This window comes from Megalobrama amblycephala, linkage group LG3 (genome assembly GCF_018812025.1).
Source record: "Megalobrama amblycephala isolate DHTTF-2021 linkage group LG3, ASM1881202v1, whole genome shotgun sequence".
Lineage (NCBI taxonomy): Eukaryota > Metazoa > Chordata > Actinopteri > Cypriniformes > Xenocyprididae > Megalobrama > Megalobrama amblycephala.
This window is the reverse complement of record NC_063046.1, coordinates 61,047,067-61,062,455: the sequence shown is the minus strand read 5'-3', so window position 1 is coordinate 61,062,455 and position 15,389 is coordinate 61,047,067. Positions and strand designations below refer to the sequence as shown.

Below are 15,389 nucleotides of genomic sequence, written 5' to 3'. Positions count from 1 at the left end.
TTCAAAATCCTAAAAAAAAAATCAATTTTTAAATGAGAATTCAAGACTTTTTGACCCAAAGAAATGGACCGTAATGTCATTCTCCCTTCAAAGTGCACTGGGCAGCGTTTCATAAAAAAGCATCATAAGCTTAAGTTGATCATAGTTCCATTGAAACCAATCAACTATGATCAACTTAGGCTTACGATGCTTTTGGGAAACGCTACCCTGGGGTGAGTTTCCCGAAAGCATCGTTGGTGAACCATGGTCGTAAGTCCCATTGAACTCTATTGGTAACGACAGAACTTGCGACCATAGTTTGCTTTGGGAAACGCACCCCTGATTAGTATTTGTAGCAACAAACATTTTTGTTAGTTCATGAAGTCTGAACACAGTTAAAACTTAATTACACATATATCAAGGCCTAAAAACTGAAATGACATGCACAGTGGGCAATGATTAAGAGGCACACACATTAAAATCAAGTAGCAATACTCGAGATATATTAACAAAACTCATGTCACACTAAAAACGGAAGATGTGAAGATGTATTTCCAATTCTCATGCTCTCTCCGGTCTGGGAATGGTATGCAGGCCTTGGTCACATTCTGCTCAGAGTACTTCTTGTTTTCTCCTGCAATATTTGTCCTCCAGGGCCACAGATAAGCAGACTCCAAACTAAGGATTAACAAAATATTAATTGTCTTCCTAGGTGCTGGAATTAATTTCATTCCTTTCTTCAAATGCACACATGTGGAAATACACTGAAGCCGTAGATTGTATTTAATTTTATTAAGCTTTGATTACTCAATGTATATAAAAAAATCACATTTAGAAACGGTGCTTAAACTAGAGTTGTCGTCATTGTCTCGTCATGCTACAAAGTCAGTGAGTCTCAGTCTACTACAAAGACTGAAATTACAAAGACACATTAAACTTCAGAACTGATAGCAATTAGTTCAACAGCTCTCAGTTTCCCCAAGGATGAAGAACACAATGTTTTTCTTTGTATGTGTTCTTATATAAAGGTCAGCTGAATAACATTCATATTTTCAAGTTTTGTGAGAAGAACCAAACTCTCACACTCAGAGTACAGTTTAGTGACCTTACTAACATTGTTGGATGAATATTTATCCAGCAAAAAAGAATCCTAAAATTAAAAATAACGTTGGTCTTGTGTTTTTATTTTGGCTTGCTTAGTTGCATTGAATCAACATAGTTGAACTGAATCAACATTGAACTGGCTCGAGCTGTAACGACATTACTTTTTTTCTATAGAGTCTTATTTCCAACATGAATTAAAAATCAAAGTAATTGTGCCTTTTTATGAGTTTATATCGAAATTGCAAGAAAATAGTAAGAATTGCGAGATATAAACTCGCAATTGCAAGTTATAGAGTCAGAATTGTGAGATATAAACAGACAATTGTGCTAACACGTTAGAACCGTGATCTGATTTTTTTTCTCAAAAATGTGGTTTTATATAGTTAAATTGTAATACTTTTTTAAAAATTGTGGGTTTATATCTCACAATTTGGATTTTATAACTCACAACTGCAAGTTTATATCTCACAATTATGTCTTTATTTCTCAGAATTGCAACTCAGAATCACGAGTTTAAATCTCGCAACACTGACTTTATAACTTTAAGTAAGTTTAAATCTCGCAATTGCAAGAAAAAAGTCAGAATTGTGAGATTAAAAGTTAGTTACCCTTTTTACTTTTTATTGAGTGGCAGAAACAAGCTTCCATAGTTTACAGTAGAGCGACTTGTAGCTGAATTGAACTCGTTTGATGAAGAATGTGCTTTAGAGTTATTGAACAGAACTGAATCAACATTGAACGGACTCCAGCTGAATAATAATGGCACTATTGTCTTGCTACTTCTGCTTTACAGCAGAATTACAGCCTTATATTTGATCAAATTTGCATCATCACTTTCCTATTTATTATTGTGAAGTTTGAAGCACTAGAAAAATAAAGGTGACATGTATTATATCTGCCATATATTTTAACTATACACCCATTCAATATAGCTAATGATCTTGCATTGAATAAAACAACAGATAGTGATATATATTTTCTCCTGACAGTAAATAATTTTACCAATTTTACTCATTTTACCAAGCTCTGTTGGAAACAAAATGGTTTGAAACTCATGATTAAAATCAACACTAAAGGAGAAAATAAAAAGTATCTTTGATAGCCTGAGGCATAAAGCAAACAAGACTGACAGACATGCTATTTTCTATTCTCTCACCCGCAATTAATCTGTTAAATTAATAAATACATTAGTGTCAATAGTAGGCTATAATACAAAGCAAGCACTATAGACCTTGTTAGGGAGAATATTATTACAGCATTGTGTGGGAAGACTCTTGGAGAGTCATAACCGTTGTATCACCAGTCTTGAAGTAAATCATCAGGGTCACAAGGAATACCAATGAAATAAGTAAGCTACCATGGAAGATTTGCAATATGATTTAATGAAACCTAAGCAAAAAAATTTCATCACACTGTAAAATGTAAATGATGATCTTACTAATAACTTATTTTGAGTAAGTTTGTTGACCATACTGAGTTTAACTAAGTAACAACTTTTTAGAACTGAAAGATATTAAACTCAGTAGATTCAATTATCCTCTACTTAAAATAGTGAGTAGAATGAAATTTTTTGAGTGGTCATGCGCAGTTCTACCTGAAGGTGGAGTCAACTTGCAACGTATTCTGAGGGGAGAAGCACATGGAATGGTGAGTTGGTGCTTGTTTCTCATTTTTTAAATTTCTGAATTGTTTAATATACATTTATCGATAGTGTAATATAATCAGATTAAATAACTTACACAGTGACACTGGGTGTGATGTTATATAATTGAAATTGTTGAGTTGTGTTTGATTGTGCTAATCGAAATTAGCAGTTAGCATTTTCAAGTTACTGGTCTTTGGCTGCATGTTTTGAATAAAAGAATGTTTTTCGGTAGTATTCGGTGGACTGTGTAGGCTGACTGGCCACCAATGATACAAGGAGGGGGAGGTTTACCTTTTGCAAGAAACAGAGAATACAAAACAGGTTTTAACAGTGAGACATGAAAAGTGGGATTTATCTTTAAAGACTTAGGCAAGTATAAATGATAAGTAACTGGGTTAACTTTCCTGGAAATCTTAAAGGGCCCGATGAACCTCTGGGAAAGTTTACGGGACTCCACCCGCAAGGGAATGTTCTTGGTGGAGAGCCAGACTCTTTGGCCAGGGCGCAGAGTGGGGGCAGATCAGCGTCTGTGATTAGCCTGGTGCTGGTACTGCTGAGAGACCTTAAGGAGCTTGAGTCTGGCCTTTTTCCATGTCTGGCGGCAGCGCTTGTCGAACTGTTGAGTGGAGGGAACTGCAGCTTCCACTTCTTGCTCAGGGAATAGTAGAGGAGTATACCGAACTGCCACTCAAAAGGGGACATGCCTGTAGCAGAGGAGCGAAGGGTGTTGTGAGCATATTCTGCCCACGTGATGAAGGAAGACCAAGAGGATGGGTTGTTAGCTGCACCTCTGGGTAGTCTCAAGATCTTGGTTAAGCCTTTGGACTCTGGGTGGAACCCAGAAGATAGACTCACTGAAGCCCCCAAAGATTGACAAAACGCCCGCCAGAAATAAGAGGAAAATTGGAGTCCTCGATCAGAGACGATGTCTTGTGGAATGCCAAAGACTCAAAAGACATGGGTTATAATCAATTCAGCAGTCTCTTTTGCAGTGGGCAGTTTGGGCAAGGGAATAAACCGGGTGGCCTTGGAGAATCTATCAACACATATTTATCAATCATGATAGTGGTGTTGCCCTGTGATAGCAGTAGTCTAGTGATAAAATCCATGGAAAGATGAGACCAAGGTCTGTGTGGTATTAAAAGAGGGTGCAGTAGCCCCTGGGGTGAGCGGTGAGAGACTTTACCTTGGTTGCATGTGGGACAGATGTTTACAAATGTTGTGACATCCTCCTTGATAGTTGGCCACCAAAACCGAACTCAAGGGCATGAGAAGTGCCAGGATGACAAGTGAGACGTGAGCAGTAGCCCCACTGGAGGATCTGGGGGCGGACAGCTTTCGGGACAAACAGACAGTTAGTAGGCTCTCCTCCTGGGTCAGGTTCTCTGGCTTGGGCTTGTTTCACAGTACTTTCCAGCTCCCACCTGATAGGTGCTATTATTTTGGAACTGGGGATAATTGGTGTAATGGAATCTTCTTGAGGAGTGTTTACATAAACTCGGGACAATGCATCAGGTTTTACGTTCTTGGAGCCGGGGCGGTAGGATAAGATGAACTGGAATCGGTTGAAGAATAAGGACCAATGTGCCTGGCGGGGGTTGAGTCGCTTAGCTTGCTGAATGTGTTCCAGGTTCTTGTGGTCCGTAAGCACTTGGAATGGGTGTTTGGCCGCCTCAAGCCAATGCCTCCACTCTTCAAGCGCTAGCTTAACTGCCAGTAACTCTCGATCCCCCATGTGATAGTTCCTCTCAGTCTGTGTAAGGCGGTGGGAAAGGAATGCACAAAGGTTGTCCTCACCCCTTTGGGACAGCACAGCTCCAACTCCTACATCTGAGGCATCGACCTCCATGATGAAAGGAATATCGGGGTTCGGGAGAATAAAAATAAGTGCAGAGGTAAAACAGCATTTGAGTTCGTTAAAGGCCAATTCTGCTTCAGGTCCCCAATAAAAGCCAGCTGTGTTCCCCTTGGTGAAAGCAGATAAAGGAGCTGCTACAGAACTGAAGTTCAGGATGAGCTTGCGATAAAAATTGGCAAAGTTGGCAAAGTTGTACTTCCTTTACCGACGAGGGGGAGGGCTGATCCACAACTGTTTGAACTTTTTTGAGGGTTCATTTGTATCTGTCCAGGCTTGATGATGAACCCCAGAAACTGAACCTGGGACACATGAAACTCACATTTCTCAGGTTCAACATACAGATTGTTGTCAAGAAGGTGAGGTATGGACTTGAGATAGATCTAAGGGTTCCTGAGACTCGAGAACAGGATCAGGGGAGTTCTGGACCAAGCATGTAGTCTGACAGGTGCAACAAACTGAGGACTGCGCCAGTGGACCAGTCAAAGTGCGGGTTATGCTGGAGGAGCCAGGGGTAACCAAGGAAAACAGGAAACTCTGGAGACTGTATTGGGTGAAAACACATTCTCTCCTGGTGCTGGTAAGTGAAGAGACAAAGGAGAGAGGTGAGGTGGGTTATTTTCCCTGGAGCTAACGGTCTTCCATCCAAGGCTGTCACAGTTAGGGGAGCAGGAAGGGAATTAGTTGGGATCTGGAGACTTTTGGCAAGGGAAATATCCATGAAGTTCCCGGCTGCGCTGGAATCAATCAAGGCCTGGCGTAGGTGTTTTTGGTCTCCCCAAGTGAGTGTGATGGGAAAGAACACCCCAGAGTTGGAAGGTTAAGTAGTGTGTGTTAATCCCGTTACAGTCCTTCCTTGCCTGTGCGGGATCAGGTGTGTCCCGAGAGCTCTGGGTAGGTGGAAAGAAAATGACCATACAATCCACAATATAAACAACGGTGCTCCCTCATACGACGGTCTCATTCTGAAGGAGAAAGTCGAGTCCTACCCAACTGCATAGATTCTTGGGGCACTGGTACCATTTGAACAGGAGTAGGGCTGGAAGACAGGGTGGAAACAGAAGGTTCAGGTTTCTCTCTCTCAAGTGATTATCCAGCTGGATTGCTTGATCGATAAGAGTCTCAAGATCACGGGCAGGTTCTCTGGTAGCCAGATCATCCTTGATCGCCTCAGATAGACTCGTCCATAGACAGCAATATAATCAACACTTTCAAGGCCCAGAAAGGTACTAAAGCCATTGTTAAAACAGTCAACATGACTGCAGTGGTTCAACCTTAATGTTATGAAGCATCAAGAATACTTTTTGTGCACAAAAACAAAACAAAAATAACGATTTTATTCAACAATCTCTTCTCTTCAATTTCATTCTCCTACACTGTTTACATTCAGTGCTTCCAGGTTCTACGTCAGAATGCCGGCTCAGTATTGGCTGACGCCGTTCATGTGAGCAGCATGACGCATGTGTGATGCTGATGCAGGAGCCGGCTAATACTGAGCCGGCATTCTGACGTAGAAAACGGAAGCTGTGGACGCAAAAAAGTATTCTCGTCTCTTCACAACATTAAGGTTGAAGCACTGCAGTCAAATTAACTATTTTAACAATGTCTTTAGTACCTTTCTGGACCTTGAAAGTGGATATTAAATTGCGGTCTATGGAGGGATCAGAGAGCTCTCGGATTTCATCAAAAATATCGTAATTTTTGTTCCGAAGATCATCGAAGGTCTTACAGGTGTGAAACGACATGTGGGCGAGTAATTAATGAGAATTTTCATTTTGGGGTGAATTAACCCTTTAGCAACCATAATTAATCTCTGTTAGTTGTACGTAGAACTGGTACTTTGTTATATGTACATTTGTAATTTTAATTTGTAATGTAACCAGAATTGTGATATTGCTGTTCCCTTTTCATTAGGACTGTGATTGTGACACACCCTTCTTCGGGTATTCTGACCTTGATAACAGAAAACAGCCAGGATTCTTCCTCCACAAGAACTACATTTGGAGTCTTCATGCACAGCATTATTCTAGACTGAGCCATTGTCATGGATCAACTTGAAAACCTTCTAGGTGCCATGTGACTAATTTTTGGGCTGATATGTGCCAAATTTGGAGTTTTTCTTTCCCTTGGACACAATTCTCTGAAACCAAAACTACATTAACTTAAAACCCTTCTGTTGATGTAAGCAAAGGCTGTTTGAGATTGTTAAAAGCTTAGTTCACCCAAAAATGTAAATTCTGTCATCAGTTTTTTACTCTCATGTTGTTTGACTTTGGTTAGTCTTTCAAACACAAATTTAGATAATTTTAAAGAAAACAGGATGGGAAACTTTTTTGGATCTTTTAAGTTTTGGTTACCTGGACTTTCAGTTGGAGGGACAGAAACCTTTCAGATTTCATTAAAAATATCTTCATTTATGTTTCAAAGTCTAACCAGTCTTATGGGTTTGTGACGTCATGAGGGTGAGTAAATGATGAGAGAATTTCATTCTTTAATCATGCGGTTGCACTAAAGTCAACATTCTTTTTAATTAAAGAGTTAAATTGTCACCTGCCAAAGTTTAAACTGTCAAAATTAAGCTAACATTGACTTTTGTTTCATGGTCAGCTATTCAGTTGCTTGTCAAAAGACTGTTAGTATTATTGGTTTATTCATCAGTCATGATTTGTAATGCATATTATTACATTAATGAAAAATTTTTAGAATTTAGGGGTGCCAGAATGGCATTGTTTGGTACACTGTAGTGTCTGAAGAAAATTGATGAGCAATAAATAATGTTTTGCCTAATATCTGTTGTTGCTCTTTTTCTTAACTTATATTTTTTAATTCAGCTTACCTGAACATTTGAAGGCAATCGGTTTCCCAAGATTTTCATAGTAATGTGAACACTAGTAATAAGTTAACCCAACTAATGATTTTAAATTAACAGAACCAACAAATTATCTTTACTTAACTGAATTAAGTTATGACAACTAAAAATTAACACACTACTTTACTTGGAAATTTTAAGGCAATCAGTTTCCTCGCTTTTTCTAAGTAAAGTCAACATATTACATTTTACTGACCATTTTGTAAATGATATTCATTGAGAATAGAAGCACTATTTGTATGAACAGACTGCACTGACATACATGATATTGTATATGTGGTATTGTATTATTTTACTTTTGATATTTTATAGACATAGTCTAATAAACAATTTCCCTTTTAGTTTGATCAAACTTTAAATCCACAATTTATTGTGGATTTTAACATCAACAGCAGCAGGCAGAGGAGGTGTCTGGGGGATTTTTCATGTGGAAAAGCCATGAAAGAAGTTTTCACTTGAGTGAACAGCAGTTGCACAATCCGGGCACCTGCATACACAGGATCACTAACCGGGAGATTTTTGAACAAGATCTAAATCTTTTTTTTTTACCTGCGTGTAGGCCATACATACCCATATGTGGAAATGGGTATAGATCACCAGATGGGCGAGGTCACCTGGCTGCTTATATCAGAGCCCAACTACCTGCTGAAGACCATTTTCCTCAATTTGCGGCTGCTGAGAGGTTGGAAGGAAGAGCTGCTCTACACTTAAAACACTTCGAAAGATTGGAAAGCTGAAGGATTTTCTGTGGATTTTATCGTGTCGAATGGCTTGTGTAAGGATTGTGGGATTAGCAGTGATCGTTTTTCTTTTTCAGGTAAGTTTTTGTTTTGTGACGTTGAAAACTGTCGCGCGGTTTCGTCATTGAAGGCTTCGGTTTGTTATAAAATGTTTTATTTGTTCAATTTTTTTAAACTAGGTATTTTCGTGTGGATATACGGAGTCGTCGACATGTACACCTGGGTTTGAGTCGGAGATAGTCGTTTTTAAAGTGCACAGAGATCACCTTCACAGGGGAAAGAGACTAGGAAGAGGTAAGTCTTCACAAATCTCATTACTGAAGCGTTTTTTAAATGTTTTAATATTGAAGGTAATGTGAAGTACACTATTTCAAAAATCCTATGTGTGGTCTATGCTAATGCCTGCGATAAATCTGGTCTCCCCTCAAGTTTAATTGTTGTGCCTCGAGTTTTGCTGAAAGTATAACTTTGTTTTACAGCACTTAATTTTGATTCTTCACCTTAACCCTTTATTAGGTCTAGAGACTTTGTAAAGATATTGGCAATTTTTTTAATTTTGTAGTCTCTGGTGTGACAAAGCAAATGTGGAGTTTTTATTTATTTGTGCAGGTTAAACTAATGTTTTTCTGTTCCACCTAGGACTGAACCCCACAAGTGTTCAATTAAAACACATTTTAGTTCTCCTATATATCAGGAAGTGAGGCCAGGTGTTAAATTAAAGTCTCTATATAAATGTCATGCTTCAGTAAGTCTCTGCAGATGTTGTGAAATTCAAATGATTTAATTCGGTGAGTTTCTGTGGGTGTGAAACCAGGAGATCAGGGCCAACAAATCCTTTAAGATTTGTCACTTCTTTTTTTTCTTTTCAATCATTGAAATATTGAAATATTAACCCAATTATTTTTGGTTTCATCATACCCTGAACTTTATTGGCCACAGTTATTATTAAGTGTAAACATTTCTATTTTATGCATTGATTCAGGTTGTTTCCATGAAAAGCGATGCTGGTTAAAGATGGTTTATAATTAGGGGTTCAAGCGTGTAGTGCTGAAACCCTATTGTAATTGTTAAATTTTCCAAGGATCAGCCTTCTCCCCTAAAAGTGATCGGGCAGATCAAACCATAAGTCGTAGAGAGGGCTGGTAGTAGTCACCAAGGCTTGTCCCAATCAGCCTGACGGGGGTGCTACAGTGGTCAAAAGTATGAAATGGCTCATAACTCCTTAACCGTTAGGCCCAGGCTCAAGTGTCTTATATCATTGGAATCCTTGACTCAAGGCGGACTTGAGTTGGATTCGGGTATTTTTTTTTTTTTTTGAAAAACCTACTTTTGCAAACTAGTCCTAAGTTTTTGACCTGATCGGAACCAAACCAGTGCAGAAATGTTCTCTGGAGTCTGAATATCAATAATTATCAAAAAATCGAAATTTTGGTTCACGGTCGCTATTTTGTGTTTTGCGGTAATATAACTCGAGTCTGTACTGCTACAAATGTCAGCATATAAATTTATACTTTATTTTTCTTAAGGAAAAGTTTTAAAATCATCTTTTTAAACAACACATTGAAGTCATAGCTTGAATTTGTTCACCCTGTCTAAGTTTATGCTCCTTTCCCTCCCCCAGTAACTTTCAGTAATTGTGATGGAAGAACAAGAACGCTCTTTCACTCCGTTGACAAGCGGTTTGATGTGGACATGGATGGGACTGTAACCCTGAAGAGACAAGTCACTCTTCATGAAGGTCACAAGGCATATTCTGTGCATGCTTGGGACTCCAGTGGCAAGAAGCACATGGTGTCTGTCAGAGTTGAGCGAGTCCACCGTCATGAGGACCATCATAGGGACCATCATGAGGACCATCATAGCGACCATCATGTGGACGCAGTCATCTCCTCTCCACAGGTACAAACAAGTTTCTTCAAGAAACTGCTGTCAGTACAGTACAAGCCTGACCTCTTTTGGAACCTCATTTCAGTTTTTTATATGTGCTGCTTTACTATGGTACTTTAAATGGGCATATTCAACTACCAAATTCTGTACATATTTACAACTAAATACAAAACAGTAACTTTATGAATTACCTTTTATGATTAAAATAGAACAGTATTAAAGTTTAGGTAATCTTAGGTTTGGATTGGAAATTTCATGAGTTTAACCATTTTTTTTGGAAATGCACATTTTTTTACACACAGAAAAACTTCACATTTTGTAATTCTTTATACTTTTCTAGTCATTTTTCCTAAATATCTTAAGAGAAAATAATTCTCAGTTCCTGCACGGGTGATTGTTTCAAATTATGAAACCGGTTTGTGTTGACTGACTTTGATGGCACGTATCTTAACCCTCTGGAGTCTGAGGCTGATTTTGGGCCCTGGAGAAGTTTTGACATGCTCTGACATTTGTGCTTTTTTCAGTTGGTTATAAACATATTAATGACAAAAGTGTCATTACACTGTATTCAGCACAAACTAGGCTACCATAATATGTGAGGAACATGTATGTACATGTTTGTGTTTTTAAAGGAATAATGTTTATGCGTGGTTATTGAAAAAACAAAAAAAAAAGTAACTGAAACAATACCTCAAAATGCATACTAAATGTTTTTTCACAAGACTTTTGAGAATTGTATATTTTAGTGTAGAGTTTTTGCTTCAAAATGATGTGGAAATGATCCTCCCTACTCTGACACATAAAACATTGTATTGATTTTAAATTTCTAAGACACTTTTTGTTTAGGTAGGGCATATGCGAAGAGGTGTGACTCTTCATGAATAATGAAGTGATTTACACCTGGGGAGATTAAGACCCTGCCCCTAATGAGCCGCATAATGAGCCATTCAGTCAGGAATGTGACTGAGTCAACTAAGAAAATGCAAAGACAAGACATATCATTGTTTTTTTTCTTTTTTATTTAAAATAAAGTTAACAATATAATCCACATATAAACTAGGGTCAAAGGCACATTTTGTGTATACAGGCAAATAAAGGTAAGGTTTATAAAAAAAGCCCACTTTTACACCCTATACATAACCTGCTTGATCACATATAGATAATCTTTGCAGCCCAATGGTCAGTGAGAGGTGGTGAACAGAGAATCTGAACAGTCACACATCTGTGTGCCATTTTTGAAAACAGTTCCTTTTCAACTGAAGACACAAGTAAATGTCACATGCCTGGCATTTCCAAGGTGTGTCTTGCCTTTTACCAAGCTGTACTTTGCAAAGCATGCAGTTCCGACGACCAGCGGTGGCATTATTCCTTGCATTTTGAACATTTTGAAGAGACTCTTAGGAGTGTGTTCATCAGCAGGACGCAGCTGTGGTCCAGGTTCCCGTGCAGGTAGGAATCTCAGAGTCTGTGGAACCATGTCAGTGTCATTATCTGTTTTCCATGACAGAGCTGAATGCCTGTTGCTTGTCTGAATGTTTTTCTTGGCCTTTTTTGCAAGGGGTTTTGGAGCACTCTCATTAGGGCTATAGCTGGAGAAAAAAATAACAGTGAGATGGTTATTACACAAGGAGCTATACTATTTGCATCATCAATAACTAATACTAATATAATGTTTATTATTGTATATATTAACATTACCAAGCACTAATGCTAATATATTGTGCACACATAAGAAAGAAAGCCATACAGACACATATATACATACACTACCGTTCAAAAGTTTGGGATCACTAAGATTTTTAATGTTTTTAAAATACGTTTCGTCTGCTCACCAAGGCTACATTTATTTAATTAAAAATACAGTAAAAACAGGAATATTGTGAAATATTATTCCAATTTAAAATAACTGTGTACTATTTAAATATATTTCACAAAGTCATTTATTCTTGTGATGTCAAAGCTGAATATTCACCATCATTACTCCAGTCTTCAGTGTCACATGATCCTTCAGAAATCATTCTAATATGATGATTTGCAGCTCAAGAAACATTTCTGAACAATTGTAAACAATAAATGTCTCTTGAGTAGCAAATCCTCATATTAGAATGATTTCTGAAGGATCATGTGACACTGTAGACTAAATAGTACACAGTTATTTTAAATTGGAATAATATTTCACAATATTACTGTTTTTACTGTATTTTTAATTGAATAAATGTAGCCTTGGTGAGCAGACGAAACTTATTTTAAAAACATGAAAAATCATACCGATTTCAAACTATTGAACGGTAGTGTACATAGGCCTACCATATAGTGGGTGAACATGTACTTACTCTTTCTCATTTCCGCCTGTGTTGCTGGGTGCCCTCTTAGTGGGAATTGCAGGTGAATGTGAGCATAAACGGACATACCATAACATACCATAAACGGACAGGAAAGTAACAGGTATACAAGCATGCTGTATATGTCTGTCAACTGGCCATTACCGGACAAAGTGTGCGAATGTGTAAACGTTACAGTCTGCTATATCAGTTAGCACATTTAGTGGGTAAACATGTACTTACTCTTTCTCATTATCGCCTGTGTTGCTGCGTGCCCTCTTAGTGAGAATTGCAGGTGAATGCGAGAGTGATGGATCCACATTTCTAAAACAAAACAAAAAAAACTGTTATTATTAGCATATAAGATACTACTCTCATACCATTAGCTATACATAACTGACAGGAAATTAACAGGTATACAAGCATGCTGTATATGTCTGTCAATTGGCCATTACCGGACAAAGTGTGCGAATGTGTAAACGTTACAGTCTGCTATATCAGTTAGCACATTTAGTGAATAGCAACACGTTCGCGCATTTCACAACCAAGCATATTTTAGCACATTCACGTCTATCATAATATGCTATTCAACTGCATGCAGTTAATCGATCTAACGCGTGTATCCAACGTATCTATGCATATTAATAACAAGTCGAATATCAACAGAAAAGCATTCTATTTATAAGCATTTTTATGAGATAAACTTATATAGATAGATGTAAATATAAGGCAAATATATATGTACGCTTATATAAAAAAAACACGTCAAATAATTTAAGTATATCAACAGAAAAGCATTCTATTTATAAGCATTTTTATGATATAAAGTTATATAGAGTTATATAGATAGGCCTAGATGTAAATATAAGGCAAATATATATGTACGCTTATATAGAAAAAACACGTCAAATAATTTAAGTAAAACTAAATCACTTACTCATCAGAAACTGTATCTTCAGCTGGATCAAGTCGCTCTTCAAAATACAGACGTTCATCGTCAGATTCTAGTTCATCGTCTATTTTAGTTACTTTTAGTGACGTTTTAGAATGATGTTTGCAGAGACGGAGATGGCAGGACAGCACACCCTGTATATTTTATTTATTTTTAAAAAGCACAAAGTTTTATTTTGATTGTGAGTGTACACAAAAAAAAGAAGACATTCTATAGTTTCAATTGATATATTACTTACGTCTCTATGATAAAAAATGACGGAGTATTTTAAGTCTGTTTTGCTGCAATGTGAAAAAAAAACTGCAAAACGCGCCGGCGCGTTTTTAGACCTCAGAGTGTTAAGCACTAACTGTTATTTTTCTTAAATGAGACTGCCTCGAAATCCTGTACTGAAACCGGAAGTAGTCATTTGGCACAAAAATACTTTGTCATACTGTCGCAGTGCATGGTTATGGGAAACACAAGCAGACGATGGAGATACAATAACAGGGTCTTTAATGACAGCATGCAGGAGAACAATACACATAGCATGACAGACGTATAACAGACGTATACAAAGACGTGAAATAATGATGACAACCGACAAAGACTGAGGGAGAACACGGAATATATACAGGTGAGGGGCAAACAAGGTTAATTAACAAGACACAGCTGGGACTAATAGAACTCAAAATCAGGGTAACCAAGGGAACAAACTAGTGGCAGGAAAACTGAACAAAATAACATGTGACACAGGAGAAACATACACACAGAACACTGACATATCTCCCTCCTCCCGGAAGGTGCGACCTTGCGCCTCAAAAAGTCCAACTGAGGAGAGGGGGTGGGCACTCTGGAGGCTGGAAAGGGTGTGGGTCAGGGGATAGGGAGCCTCCAGAGAGAGAGTCGCCTTTGGACGAAGGAGAGAGAGTCGCCTCTCGCCTTGGGACGAAGGAGAGAGAGTTGCCTTGGGACGATGGAGAGAGAGAGTCGCCTCTCGCCTTGGGACGAAGGAGAGAGAGTCTTTAAATTATATGATAACATATACAATATAGCCATGCATGTATATATATTTCTTTTTTCTCTTCTTCCTTTTATTTTATTTAATTATCAATCTATACCTGTATAACCTATTACATGTTTATTGCTTTGGCAACATTGTATCATAACACAGTCATGCCAATAAAGCCCAATTGAATTGAATTGAATTGAATTGAGTCGCCTCTCGCCTTGGGACGAAGGAGAGAGAGTCGCCTCTCGCCTTGGGACGAAGGAGAGAGAGTCGCCTCTCGCCTTGGGGCGAAGGAGAGAGAGTCGCCTCTCGTCTTGGTACGAAAGAGAGAGAGTCGCCTTGGGACAAAGGAGAGAGAGTCGCCTCCCGCCTTGGGACGAAAGAGAGAGAGTCGCCTCTCGCCTTGGGATGAAAGAGAGAGAGTCGCCTCTCGGAATATATACAGGTGAGGGCCAAACAAGGTTAATTAACAAGACACAGCTGGGACTAATAGAACTCAAAATCAAGGTAACCAAGGGAACAAACTAGTGGCAGGAAAACTGAACAAAATAACATGTGACACAGGGGAAACATACACACAGAACACTGACATATCTCCCTCCTCCCGGAAGGCGCGACCTTGCGCCTCAAAAAGTCCAACTGGGGAGAGGGGGTGGGCACTCTGGAGGCTGGAAAGGGTGTGGGTCAGGGGATAGGGAGCCTCCAGAGAGAGTGTCGCCTTTGGACGAAGGAGAGAGAGTCGCCTCTCGCCTTGGGACGAAGGAGAGAGAGTTGCCTCTCGCCTTGGGACGAAGGAGAGAGAGTCGCCTCGGGACGATGGAGAGAGAGAGTCGCCTCTCGCCTTGGGACGAAGGAGAGAGAGTCGCCTCTCGCCTTGGGACGAAGGAGAGAGAGTCGCCTCTCGCCTTGGGACGAAGGAGAGAGAGTCACCTCTCGCCTTGGGACGAAAGAGAGAGAGTCGCCTCTCGCCTTGGGACGAAAGAGAGAGTCGCCTTGGGACAAAGGAGAGAGAGTCCCCTCTCGCCTTGGGACGAAAGAGAGAGAGT

The 15,389-nt window shown here is 39.0% G+C and overlaps 1 protein-coding gene across 4 annotated transcripts in view; it reads left to right on the top strand.

Annotated features, from left to right (window-relative positions):
• cdh31 (cadherin 31) overlaps positions 1-15,389 on the top strand; it is a 93,500-nt gene that overhangs the window by 18,626 nt on the left and 59,485 nt on the right. Inside the window, exons 1-3 of one of the 4 annotated variants that reach the window (XM_048186365.1) lie at positions 8,034-8,269; positions 8,372-8,486; positions 9,814-10,091. The exons of 2 other annotated variants lie outside the window; for them this stretch is intronic. In XM_048186365.1, coding sequence (XP_048042322.1) covers positions 8,219-8,269; positions 8,372-8,486; positions 9,814-10,091 — 444 coding nt within the window. In that variant the 5' untranslated portion in view covers positions 8,034-8,218. Of the gene's footprint in view, positions 1-8,033; positions 8,270-8,371; positions 8,487-9,813; positions 10,092-15,389 lie in introns of those variants that run through there. One more of the 4 variants, XM_048186364.1, reaches the window with a different exon arrangement.